Genomic DNA, 12,872 nt, shown 5'->3' with positions numbered 1-12,872 from the left:
AAAGCTAATGAAAAATTAAGAGGGGATAGAAAAGGGTTGGGAAGCAGTGTAACCAAGCTAAACTTAAGTTTCTTATTCAGTATTAAGAAGACAACAGAAACTAAATTTATAAAACAACAACAACAATAAAATACAGGTATATTATAAAAGGCATAATAGTAAGGTCCAGAAAACATGAAAACAAAGTGCTAAAACAGATACCTGAGAGAAGAAGGGATTGGGGGAGCTTTACTTTCCAAGTTATTTTGTGCTGTTGGCACTGTTTAAATATATCATGTGCAAACTTCCTTAATTCAAGAGAGTTTTTAAGAAGTCACCCTCCATAAAAAGCTACCTAATATAGAGGTAATGCTTGAGCAGGTTTCTATGTGTGCAAACATGAAAACATCAACCAGCTATGTAGGAACCAAATTCTGTTATTTCCTAATGATTTTCTAGTCATGTCTCCCAGCAGTCTTTGAAAATAAGGATTAATTGCCATTGTTCTGATCCAATAAAGGTATCTAGTATGAGGCTGGAATCAACTCAATGGCACTGAGTCTGGGTAGTATGAGGTAATAAATTCATGTAGATACATTTAACACTGATGGACAGAAGAGCAGAAAGAAGAGAAGGAGGGAAAGAAAAAGAATAATCAATAGGTAATCATTCTCTGATTAAAAAAAAAAAGTTAAAAAATTTTAGCTCTAGCCCTGGTAGGCACAGTGGTTAAGATCAAAAGATCAGCGATTCAAATCCACCAGCGGGTCCCTGGAAACCCTATGGGGCACTTCTACCCTGTCCTATAGGGTCGCTATTAATCAAAATCAACTCGATGGCAACAGGTGGAACTGAATTGCTTCTCACTTCCAGAATAAAGACCACAAATAAAAATAGCAAAAACAAATACGTGAAGTGAGACTAATACAAATGTCCTTTTTTATATGTAATACAATTTTTTAAACTTCATATGCCAAATACTTTTATAGCATTACTCATGTGAATTACACAACAAATAAAACATTTTTTACTTGGAATTATAGAAAGAACTAAGCCACATGACTATACCTCGAAAATGCACATAAATACGCATGTAGTAGAAAAAGAAAATGTTAGCAGCAATTACTCCTTGGTGATTTTTTCTTTATCCCTTTTCTCTGCATCCTTTCCCAGTCATGTATAACTTTTACGACTGGGGTTGGAGGTGGGGATGAGGATATATTTTTAGGCCTGGAAATCGCCGTTCTATTACCCTCAGTTCAAATTCACCAGATGCTCTCCCTGCCAACTCTATGGGGCAGTTCTATTCTGTCCTATAGGGTCGCTATGAGTTGGAATTGACAGCAATGTGTTTGGTTTTTTGGGTTTATTACCCTCAAATATCAAAACTATTTTTATGCCCCCAAGCAGGATACCCACAAGAAAGGGACCAAAAACAGCCCAGGAAACCAAGACAATGCTAAAGAACTGAAGAGTCATAAATGTTCAGTAAGAAATGGCTCTACTGATTACTACACTATTCTGACCAACTAATAAATCTACTAGACCAGAGGTTCAGAGAGACCAGAGCCCACGTGTCTTGTTCACCATTGTATCCTTACAGCATCCTGCCTAACACAAACCTAGAACAAACTATAAAACAGTCTGGGCAAGAGACATCTGAGAAAGCAATCTAAGAAGTCATTAATGAAGGGGAGGAAAGCAGACATGGCTGCTGTGGAGAACACTGCAGGTGGTAAATAGTTGAGAAAGAAACCAAAGAAGAGTCAGTAGAATCTCAGGGGGAAAAGGGGTAAAGAGATATCAACTAGAAGCTTTAAGATATTTCTATTGAGGGGGAACAAGGGCACAATGGTAAGGAAAAAGGAAAGCAAAGGGGAAACATACAGCCATCATTCAAAAACCCTGGCATAAAAGTATCAGAATTTTTAACTCAAAATGGATCAATAACCTAAATATAAAACCTAAAATGATAAAGATCATGGAAGAAAAAATAGGGTAAACACTAGGGGCCCTAATACATGGCATAAATTCAACAGAAGCCATAACTAACAATGCACAAACATCAGAAGATAACTAGATAACTGGAAGCTCCTAAAAATTAAACACGCTCATCAAAAGACTTCACCAAAAGAGTAAAAGAAGAACCTACAGACTGGGAAAAATGTCTGGTTACGACATATTCAACAAGGGCCTAATCTCTAAAATTTAGAGACTACTTCAGCACTTCAATAACAAAAAGACAATCCAATTTTAAAAAGGTGAAGGATGTGAACAGGCATTTCATCAAAGAAGGCATTCAAGCCTCTAACAGACACATGAGGAAATGCCTGCGGTCACTACCATTAGGGAAATGCAAATCCAAACTACAAAGGGATACCATCTCACCCTGACATCACTTGCGTGAGTCAAAAACACAGAAGATAACAAATGCTGGAGAGGCTGCAGGGAGACTGGAGCTTTTATGCACTGCTGGTAGGAATGTAAAATAGTACCACCACTATGGAAATTGATATGGCACATCCTTAAAGAGCTAGAAATAGAAACACTACACGATCCAGCAATCCAAGTCCTAGGAACATATCTGAGAGAAATAAGAGCCATCACACAAATCGACATATGCACACCCATGTTCACTGCAGCATTACCCACAATAGCAAAAAGATGCAAACAACCTAAGTGCCCATCAACAGATGAATGGATAAAAAAATTACGACACATACACACAATGGAATACCATGCAACAAGGAAGAACAACGATGAATTCTCAAAACACCTCACGACACGGGTGAATCTGGAAGGCATGCTGAGTGAAACAAGTTAATCACAAAAGGACAAATACCGTGTAAGACCACAATTATCAAAAACCAAGAAAAGGTTTACACATAGAAAAAAACAATCTTTGATGCTTATGAGGAAAAAGTGTGGGGAGAAGAAATCACTAACTAGACAGCAGACAGGTGTTAGCTCTGATGAAGGGAAAGACAACACACAATATAGGGGAAGGCAAAGACACAGACACCTCCTAGACACGTCCGAACACCCTGAGGGACTGAGTTACTGGGGCTGAGGGCTGGGCACCATGGTCTCAGGGGACATCTAGGTCAACTGCCATACCACAGTTCATGAAGAAAATGTTCTACATCCTACTTTGGTGAGTAGCGCCTGGGGTCTCAAAAGCTTGGGAGCGATCATCTAAAATACATCCATTGGTCCCATCATGTTCGAAGCAAAAGAGAATGAAGAAAACCAAAGACACAAGGAAAATACTAGCCCAAAGGACTAACGGACCACATGAACCATAGCCTCCACCAGCCTGAGCCCAGAAGAACCAGATGGTGGTGCCCGGCTACACTACCGACCCCTCTGGCAGGGATCTCTATAGAGATGCCTGGACAGAGCAGGGAGAAATGTACAACAAAATTTAAATTCACAAAAAAAGACCAGACTTACTGGTCTGACAGGGACTGAAGGAATCCCTGAGACTATGATCCCCTGACATCCTTCTAACTCAGAACTGAAGCCACACTCGAAATCCACCTTTCAGTCAAAGATTAGACAGGCCTATAAGACCAAAAAAAAAGAAAAACAGTAGTAAGGAATGTGTTTCTTAGTTCAATCAAGTATACGAGATCAAATGAGCAACACCTGCCCAAAAACAAAGACAAGGCAGGAAGGAACAGAAAAACTAGACGAATGGACACACAAAACCAGAAGTGAAAAGGGAAAGAAGCATCAGTGCTGACACATTGCAGGGATTGCAACCAAAGTCACAAAACAATTTGTGTAAGAATTTTTGAAGGAGAAACTAATTTGTGCTGTAAACTCTCACTTAAAACACAGTAACATTTTTTTAAAAATCAGAATTTTTCAGAAGAAACTACAATGTTTGGGAGTCAAGGAAGAAGGAGCAGAAGTGGAGGTATGGGTCAGTTTTGAGAATTCATATCTCAACACTTTAGTTTTATAGTGACAGGCTATAAAACCACCTTGTACCATATTGTATATAAACCAAAAAACCAAACCCACTGCCATCAAGTCGATTCCAACCCATAGCAACCCTACAGAACAGAGTATAGAACTGTCCCATAGTTTCCAGGGAGCACCTGGTGGATTCAAACTGCCAACCTCTTGGTTAGCTGCCGTAGCGCTCAACCACTACGCCACCAGGGTTTCCATATTGTATATAGTAACCAAAAAAAACAAACCCGTTGCTGTCTAGTCAATTCCAACTCACAGCAACCCTATACATCAGAGTAGAACTGTCCCATAGGGTTTCCGAGGAGTGGCTGGTAGATTCGAACTGCTGACAATGTATACAGTACTGCATATCAAATTGTACAACTAAGTTTAGATCGCTGAGAAGCAATCCTATACTAGTGACTCCAAATTACCTCAGAAAGGATGTGCGTGTGTCCAAGAAAAATGGGCAATTGATATTCAAAATAAAGAAGATGAGCTCAGGGAAGCCGCCTAAGTGAAGCTAGGACCCAGAAGGTTTGGGGCCAAGCAAGACTTGAGTCAGGCAGCACCCAAGTACAGCCTGGGAGATTTTTATAAAAGAGAGGTTGAGAAAATAAATAAATACACTGGGGAAAATGGGAGCCAGGCTTCTTACTGTAGGAGAAAAGAGTATGAATTCATGGTTTTCAATAAATATAGACACGGAATGAATATAGATATAACTACAAGGGCTGGAAGCAGTAATACTCCAGAAGCAATGAGCATGCCACATGCCCGGATCTTGATTCTGAGCGAGTCACTGAATACAGCCCAACGTCATTTCTTTAGTCATCCTGCCAAATATGCAAGGTCTGAGGAAAATGACGGATGAATCCTGGCCTACGGTCATTCTACAAAATTACAGGCCTTATTCAAAGACTTTCAAGGACATGCGAGACAGGGAAATACTGAGGAGTTTCTGCAGAATGAAGAAGACTAATGTAACAGGACAATGAAATGCAACACGTGTTCCTGAAGAGAAGAGCTTGGATCAGAAAGAAAAATGAGACCTTATTAGTGGGTTGGCAAAATTTGAGTGAGGTGTACAGAATGGACGGCAGTGTTGTATCAATGCTGATTCTCTGACTGGGACACTTCACGAGGGGTTTTTGTGGAGGGACACATTAGAGAATTAGGGCTGATGGAAAAAAGTCTCCAAGCAGCTCACTGCAAATGAGTATTAATAACAAAGGGAAAAAGAGTAACTTTACCATGGAGAAATCTTAGGAACACCACCTTAACCAAGTGTTCAAAGTTAACAGCACTGATAATGAAACAAATAAGATACCTTGTTTCATGTGACAAGACACAATGAGAACACTCCATCACTTCCATGATATTCTTGCCAAAAATACAAAAACAGAATTTAATTATGCTAAGTAAGAAAAACCAAACCAGTGAAAAAGTGAGGAATGGTTTCAGACTGAAAGAGACTAAAAGGATTCAACAGAATGTTGATTACTTTGCTACAGAGGCCATTTTCCCAAAAATGGACAACTGGAAATTTGTGAACCAAGATCTATGGATTAGATCGCATGAGTGTGTCAATGTAACTTCTGCAGGAAATACATGCTTAAGTGCTCAGGGTATAGGGTCGTATCTACCGCACACTCTCAAATGGCTCGGGTAAAATGTGTGTATGCACGTGTGTACGTGTAGAACTACAACTGGAGAATCTGGGTGACTGCTTTTTTATAACAGTCTTGTATTTTTTCTCTGAATTTCAAATTTAAAAAGACAGAGGGGGGAAGGGAAGGAAGGCAAAAAAAAAAAAAAGGCAAATTTAGCTTGTTGGTGAAGAAAGGATATATCCCAGGAAAGGATTTCCTGTTCTGTATACAGAACCAGTGTTCATCTATGATATGTACTTGTAATATATATTTTATATTACATGTATAGATCATATATTACAAAAGAGAAATGGTATATTACATACTATTTTATATTGCATATTATATTATGAAAGACAAATGGTAAACAAAACGTTTGGCAGACAGTTTCTACAGATTTGGAGTAATATCTACAGTAAATCAGCTAAGCCAATGAAATACCAGTTTTCAATATCTCTTAATAAGAGAGGGCAAAAAAGGATTAAAATAAATGATTGAGAAAAAACATTAATAAAAAATTTTTTAATCAACAAGTCATAAGGCTGTTGAATGATTTTCTGGCTCTCATGCTTGGCCCAGAGAACGAGGTTCTAAGGTCACACAACAGAATCTGCTTAACCCTATGTCCCACATAGTCTCTATTAGCCCAAACTACATCTATTTTCAAAACCTAATTGAGAGGTTACCTCTTCCTTTACCTCAGTGACTCCCGATGGTCTTTCCCTAATTCACTCAGACACACACCCAGCCCAGGTATTCTCTTTCTGGGAGCTCCTAAAGTACTTTATCTGAACCTCTCTTGGGAGATTTTACCTTTCCTAATTTACATCAAAGGAATTTATGCCCATCTCACAGTGGTTAAGAGCTGTGTCTGCTAACCAAAAGTTCAGCAGTTCGAATCCACCAGACACTGCTTGGAAACCCTACGGGGCAGCTCTACTCTGTCATATAGAGTCACTATGAGTCGGAATCAACTCAACTGCAAGGAGTTTTTGGTTTTCCTCCTCCTTCAGGGCAGGAATCAAGCTTCATTCATCCTTGTTTCTTCAATACCTAAGCCAACACCAAAACACAGGGAACCTTGCAGTATTTCTAAGTAGTTATCAAAATTAACTTATGTTCACAATGATTTACTGTTATGGTTAGGTGCCATCGAGTCAGTTCCAATTCACAGCAACTCTAAGTACAATAGAACTGAAACACTGCCCAGTCCTGTGCCATCCTCACAATCATTGCTATGTTCAAGCCCACTGTTGCAACCACTGTGTCAATTCATCTCGTTGAGGGTCTTCCTCTTTTTCACTGACCCTCTACTTTACCAAGCATGATGTCCTTCTTCAGGGACTGGTTCCTCCTGATAACATGTCCAAAATACGTGAGACGAAGTCTTGCCATCCCCGCTTCTAAGGAGCATCCTGGCTATACTTTTCAAGACAGACACGTTCATTCTTCTGGCAGTCCACGGTATATTCAATATTCTTCACCAACACCATAATTCAAAGTCTTCTTCCGTCTTCCTTATTCATTGCTCAGCTTTCACATGCGTATGAGGTGACCTCAAAGTGACATCTTTGCTTTCTAACACTTTAAAGAGGTCTCCACAGCAGATTTGCCCAATGCAATACGCTGTTTGATTTCTTGACTACTGCTTCCATGGGCATTGATTGTGGATCCAAGTAAAATGAAATCCTTGACAATTTCAGTTATTTTCTTCATTTATCATGATGTTGCTTATTCGTCGTCGTGAGGATTTCTGTTTTATTATTGAGGTGTAATCCACACCTAAGGCTGTGGTCTTTGATCTTCATCCATAAGTACTTCAAAGTCCTCTTTGCTTTCAGCAAGCAAGGTTGTGTCATGTGCATATCACAGATTGTTAATGCGTCTTCCTCCAATCTATCCTGATACCACGTTCTTCTTCATTATAGTCCAGATTCTTGGATTATTTGCTTAGCATATAGACTAAGTATGGTGAAGGGATACAACGCTGATTATGAGTTATCACAATGATAACCCTTAGTTAGTAAGGAAAGGTTAAAAATAATTATAGCTCTCCTTTCAAAGCAGTGATAGGTACAACACACTCTCCTAAGACATCTACTCCACCCCCTGGAAACACTTCAAACAGTGTAACACTCAAAGGGCAAACAGCTGCCCAGAAATCAGGATCACTTCCCTGGGAGTCTAGAAAGCTGAGGTTTTTACTAACACTCAGTAGTTCCAAGAAGAGGTGTATCAACTTTTCACTAATGCTAAGTAGCACTCATTTTAAATCTGGAGGAAAAAAGAAAGAAAAAAACAGCAACTTTTGGACTCTTTGAAAAGATGAACAAGTACCTCTGCAGTTTCAGGAGCAACCTGGGAATCAGTAATCTCATCTAATTTATCTTCAGCAACATAGTCTTCCTGCTTTTGCATCCCTTGTTGCCCACCATAAGCCTGCAAGTATTCTTCATCCTAACAGCCATTAAAGAGAAAACAAGTTTTTCTCATATATCTTTTGGGTTTTTTTTTTTTTTAAAAGCACTTTCATCTTTATGACTCATGCTTAATTAGTTTAGCAAACTTTACTATGACAATTACCTGACTGAGCACAAGGCAGCTCAAAAACAGAATGTAACCTCCTCTGAGTATTAATCAGAACAAAGCACATCATGCTAACCCAGTGCTAAGGTTAGTGACATGGGTTCAGCTTCAAACATAAAACCGTCCTTTTAAATAGCTCTTCTTAAAAGTAATACAAAGAAAGAAGGATAATCTTAAAAAGAAATTATGCACACATTATTGTAAAAGAATTCAGTTAGCAAGTTAGCAATTAGGAGGCTGAAATTATACCCAACAGTCAGAGTTTTTTATGGCAACAAAAATATGGGTAATTCAATTAACATCTGAGTTTTTAAAAAGCACACATTAATATTAGTTTCTCTATTAGGCTTCTCCCTTGAATGAGAGGGTTGATTCCAGGTTTTGTATAAAACATAAGAAGCACATCACAGGCAGATGTCCTTTAGGGTACATGGAAAGAAGTAGGCAGGGTGGCCAGAGACTACCAAAATTGCCAAAGAAAGAAATGCTTCAACGGGTTCCCAACTTTTTTCCAATCTCCCTTTCCCACTCAGTGGAAAGGGACTTCCCAGTGTCCCCAGCCACTTGCTAAAAATGAACAGTAAAATGGTCCTAAGGCAGGCAACGAAGAATAGACAAATCAAAGAACCTGAACAATAGTATGCAATAGCCTCAACTACAACCCAAAAGAAAAACAGATGTATTTAAGGTGAAAAACCACTTTAGTTCCCACGACTACCTCCTCAAGATCCTCTGAACACAATGCGTTTTACCTTCCAGAAGAAACTGTTAGCATCCCGTTAAGAACAACAAGTATCAATACCCATGATTCACTGGTAGAACTGTCAGATTTCAAAGACAATGCTAATCAAAATTTTCAGCCAATTTACAATAGAGTATAATATACACTGCGGGATTCTCACTGGGGAACAAAATGGGGTACCCCTTACATAAATTATTAACTGACACTGTTTTTACACAACACTGTTTTATGAAATCTCAATCTCTGTTAAAGGCCCTAGAATAAACTGATTGCACTTAAAGTATAAAACACGTAAAAAATAATTTTCAAATATTTTGTTGACTAACAAGCAATACACATTCCTTACTAATACAAGAACAAAAATTTTAAATCACATCACAATTCACTCTCAAGAATAAAACCTGCTGCCGTCAAGTCGATTCCGACTCATAGCGACCCCACAGGATAGCACCAGGAAAATTCGCAGAACTTAAGGGTTTTCTTACATTTTGGTATAACAGGAAAGAACATCAGAGTTGTGGTACCAGTTGTTTCAATGTCTTTGGCCTCAGTTCCTTCACATGTAAAATTAAGTGTCCCTTCCAAAAGTAAAGCTCTACAGCTTTGTGATCCTACTTTCAGACACCCACAAAAATCTCTCTGTGTGATTCTGTGGGTGAGCTCTAATAGCAAGTGCTTGTGATCAGCACTTCATAGAATTCCACTCTGGGGTTAAGAGTACTGGTTAACAAATACTACCTAGGTCAAAGAATCACAGTTAAATAAACCATTTAATAAACCAAATACCACTGAGATACAAACAGAGATTAAAATCTACTAATGTGTTCATTAGTATAATGATGGATATATAATTAATTTGTTCATCACTAACAGCCTAAGAAGAGAATGAGAGGCTTTCATTGCAGAGCAAGAAATGAATACAATTCCAGATGCTACCACTATGATAACTAAAAATAAACTAAAAATAAACCAATAATCTTAAAGACATAGAAAAAAAAAAAACACAGAATGACCATGGCTATAAAACTAGATATAATAAGTGAGCTAATATTGCCTATAAAAGGACAATTCTCACCTTTAAAGCTGACAGCTCCCTATGAAAACATAAGCAGACTTTCAGAACTGCCAAGTAAATATTTTTACCTTAAGGTTTTGTTTTTTGTTTTTTTTTAATTCTGAAAAAAATCAATTCCTTTTAATGTGGAAGAGTACTCTAAATATTTTAAATTGCCATATTTTTTTCTCTTAGGTACCTGAATGTCTGACAATTAAGTTCAATTCTAGGACAACCAGGGGCCTAAATGTAGCTCAAGTTTGACAATGGGACACAATAGAAGAAAATCATTTATCATCAACTCTCTTCACAACAAGCTTTACTAGAATGCAGAGGAGGTAACTGCCTTCTGTGTGGCAGCACCCACTTACTCGGATCGAGTGCTTCCACACTGTGATTTGTTCCACTAAATTCTAAGTCCACTGAGTGCAGGGATCATGCTTCATGTTTTGTCAGTATTTGTGTCCCCAGTGCTTGGAAATCAGTAATGATCTGAACTACTGAATTTATAAGTGGAATGGACCCCAGAGATCACTGAGTCAATCATCTTATTTTACCGACATTTAAGAAATATAACAAAATACTGTAACTAGGGAATAACTTGGTACATTTTTAAAAGATGCTGACTTAGCTTTTTAAAACGCATTTTAAATTATCGCGTCCCGCTTCAAGAAAACATACCAAATACACCAATAAATCAAATCCATACTAGTAAAGAATTTATCACCCAAAAAAATCATTACAAGACTATGTAAACAAGTCCCCATGATGTCTTTTACAGGATTCTCTTTACCAAAACTAAATTTACAAACATTTTTTCATGACTGTACTGAAAAGCAAGCGTGCAAAAATAATCCAATCACTACTGAGACCTTAAACAATTTACTTCTATAGATAGCAATAACCAAAATTCAGCAACTTTTGAACTTTTTTCCACAAATGAAAGCTTACTCTGAATGAAGATATAAAACAGGAAAATCGTTATTCCTAATGAGAATGGGCTCTCTGAAGCCCCTCACTGTTCTCGCCTCCAGCACCATCTCAGAAGGTCCTGCCGCACTGCATCGCGATGGAACCCCGGTGTTCCTGAAAAACCCAAGCCTCCACTGCAACGACTGAGATCACTTCCCCCCTCATAAACGTCAGGAAATACTTCTTTTAAAAAGTAAATCTCGTTTAGTGATGAATTATTACGACAGACGAGCAACCTTTCACTAGTGACGCTGCAACTTAAAACCTACCTGCCAGCATCATCTCTCTGAAACAAAAATCTGCACAATCTCAGCTTCCTGATTATAGATAAACAATTATCTGTGACATTTCCTAAACCAACTTCCAATCTCTTTATTCAGGTTTAGACACTTCTCGGTTACAAAAAGGATTAATGAACAGGACATCAATCACTGTGGAATATTAGCACCTTAAAGATGTCTTTGGCAGGTCAATGATCTTTTCACCTTAGAAGGACTTTATCAGATCTTCTCTAAGGCCTGGATAAAAGCTTCTGCATTAAGTACCTCTAACAATTGACAGTGTATCTCCACCACACAAAGCTGTTTTCTTCCTTAAGGGTGCAATCTTCAAGGTCATGATTCTTTGCAGCCTTCCAGGATGACAAAGGGGCATTACCTCAGGCCAAACAAGCTGTCAACACAAACTTTGTCACAGCTCAGATAAAGAAACTGGCAGACAGTGATAATAAGGTCTAATTTCCCTCCCTCCCTAGGGAGGTAAATAGATTTCAAATCAGTCTAAAACACCTATGCACATGAAGCAATGTTATCTTTGGCCATACAAAGGAAAAAAGACTCACTGTAAATTCATCTAAAGGCTCATTGATTTCGATGTCTAACACTTCATCATTGTAAAGCTGTTCCTCCTCCGGCTCCTCCACGTATTCTATGTGGTCTTCTGTCAGTTCAGCATCCTGGCCTTCATACTGTCCTTCTTCTGTGTACTCTCGAGAATACAATTCAGAGCCATCAGATTTGTGATAAGCTATTTCATCCTCTCCTTGTTCATATTCAGATTCCTGTTCTCCAGACTGGTCATTAGTGTTGTCAGACAGTTCAAATGATGGTACCATGCCAGATGTGGTATTAAGACTAATTGTGATACCCTGAGAACTAGAGAGGGAGGACAAAAATACAAAGAACAGCACCCAATTAGAGCAGAGATCAAAATAAATCATTAAATAAATTCGTTACTACAGAGATTTAAATCAGAACTGGTGAAAAGTTATTCCAGTTAACTGCTAAACACACATTTATGCCATCAGTGACTGAAAACAAAGCTTAACACGCTATATAAGTCCACACCATACACATACAGCAACCCCACTTATCATCAGCTGCAGGTTATTCGACCAATAGAATCAAATCAAGCAGATGGTAAAACAGGTCTGACTGGCCAAAGTCCAGGATTGAAACCAAACAAAACTATATTTCATTTTAATTTTCAGAATAAAAATGATGGCACCCGTTTTCTAAGGTCTTGAAGAAAGAACAGAATTATTCTATAAGCAAAAACCTGCAGTCGAAATTTTAAGAATTGCTTTTCTTTTTTAAAATATATAATGCAAATTATAAAATCCTGTTTAAAAAATCAAAATATTAAAAATCTATGTGAAAATACATTTTCAACGCTCAAATAAATAAAATTTATACTAGTCACACATTTCCAAAAAGTTATCAAGATAATAAAGGTGGTTTTAAAAACACACACACATGAAATCATGTTCCACTCATTAAATCAGAGCTGCTGAATGCCAAACAATAAAATGCAAGACGACACTTCAAATGCAAGATTTCGCAAATAAATTTAAGTCCACACATATTAAACAGCCAATCTTAACAAAAACGGAATACCCCACATATACGTGAAAACATTCTGTGGCTAC

General features: G+C 38.0%; 1 protein-coding gene across 4 annotated transcripts in view; it reads right to left on the bottom strand.

Annotated features, from left to right (window-relative positions):
• RBM33 (RNA binding motif protein 33) overlaps positions 1 to 12,872 on the bottom strand; it is a 198,986-nt gene that overhangs the window by 131,880 nt on the left and 54,234 nt on the right. For 2 of the 4 annotated variants that reach the window (XM_023542038.2, XM_010602106.3), the window contains exons 5-6: positions 11,787 to 12,099; positions 7,929 to 8,048 (exon numbers count right to left, since the gene is read on the bottom strand). In XM_023542038.2, coding sequence (XP_023397806.2) covers positions 7,929 to 8,048; positions 11,787 to 12,099 — 433 coding nt within the window. The remainder of the gene's footprint in view (positions 1 to 7,928; positions 8,049 to 11,786; positions 12,100 to 12,872) is intronic. The other 2 variants (XM_023542039.2, XM_023542040.2) reach the window with 1 other exon arrangement.

The sequence above is a fragment of the Loxodonta africana genome, chromosome 22, assembly GCF_030014295.1.
Source record: "Loxodonta africana isolate mLoxAfr1 chromosome 22, mLoxAfr1.hap2, whole genome shotgun sequence".
NCBI lineage: Eukaryota > Metazoa > Chordata > Mammalia > Proboscidea > Elephantidae > Loxodonta > Loxodonta africana.
Note: the sequence above shows the minus strand (reverse complement) of the source record. Positions and strands in the feature narration are given on the sequence as shown.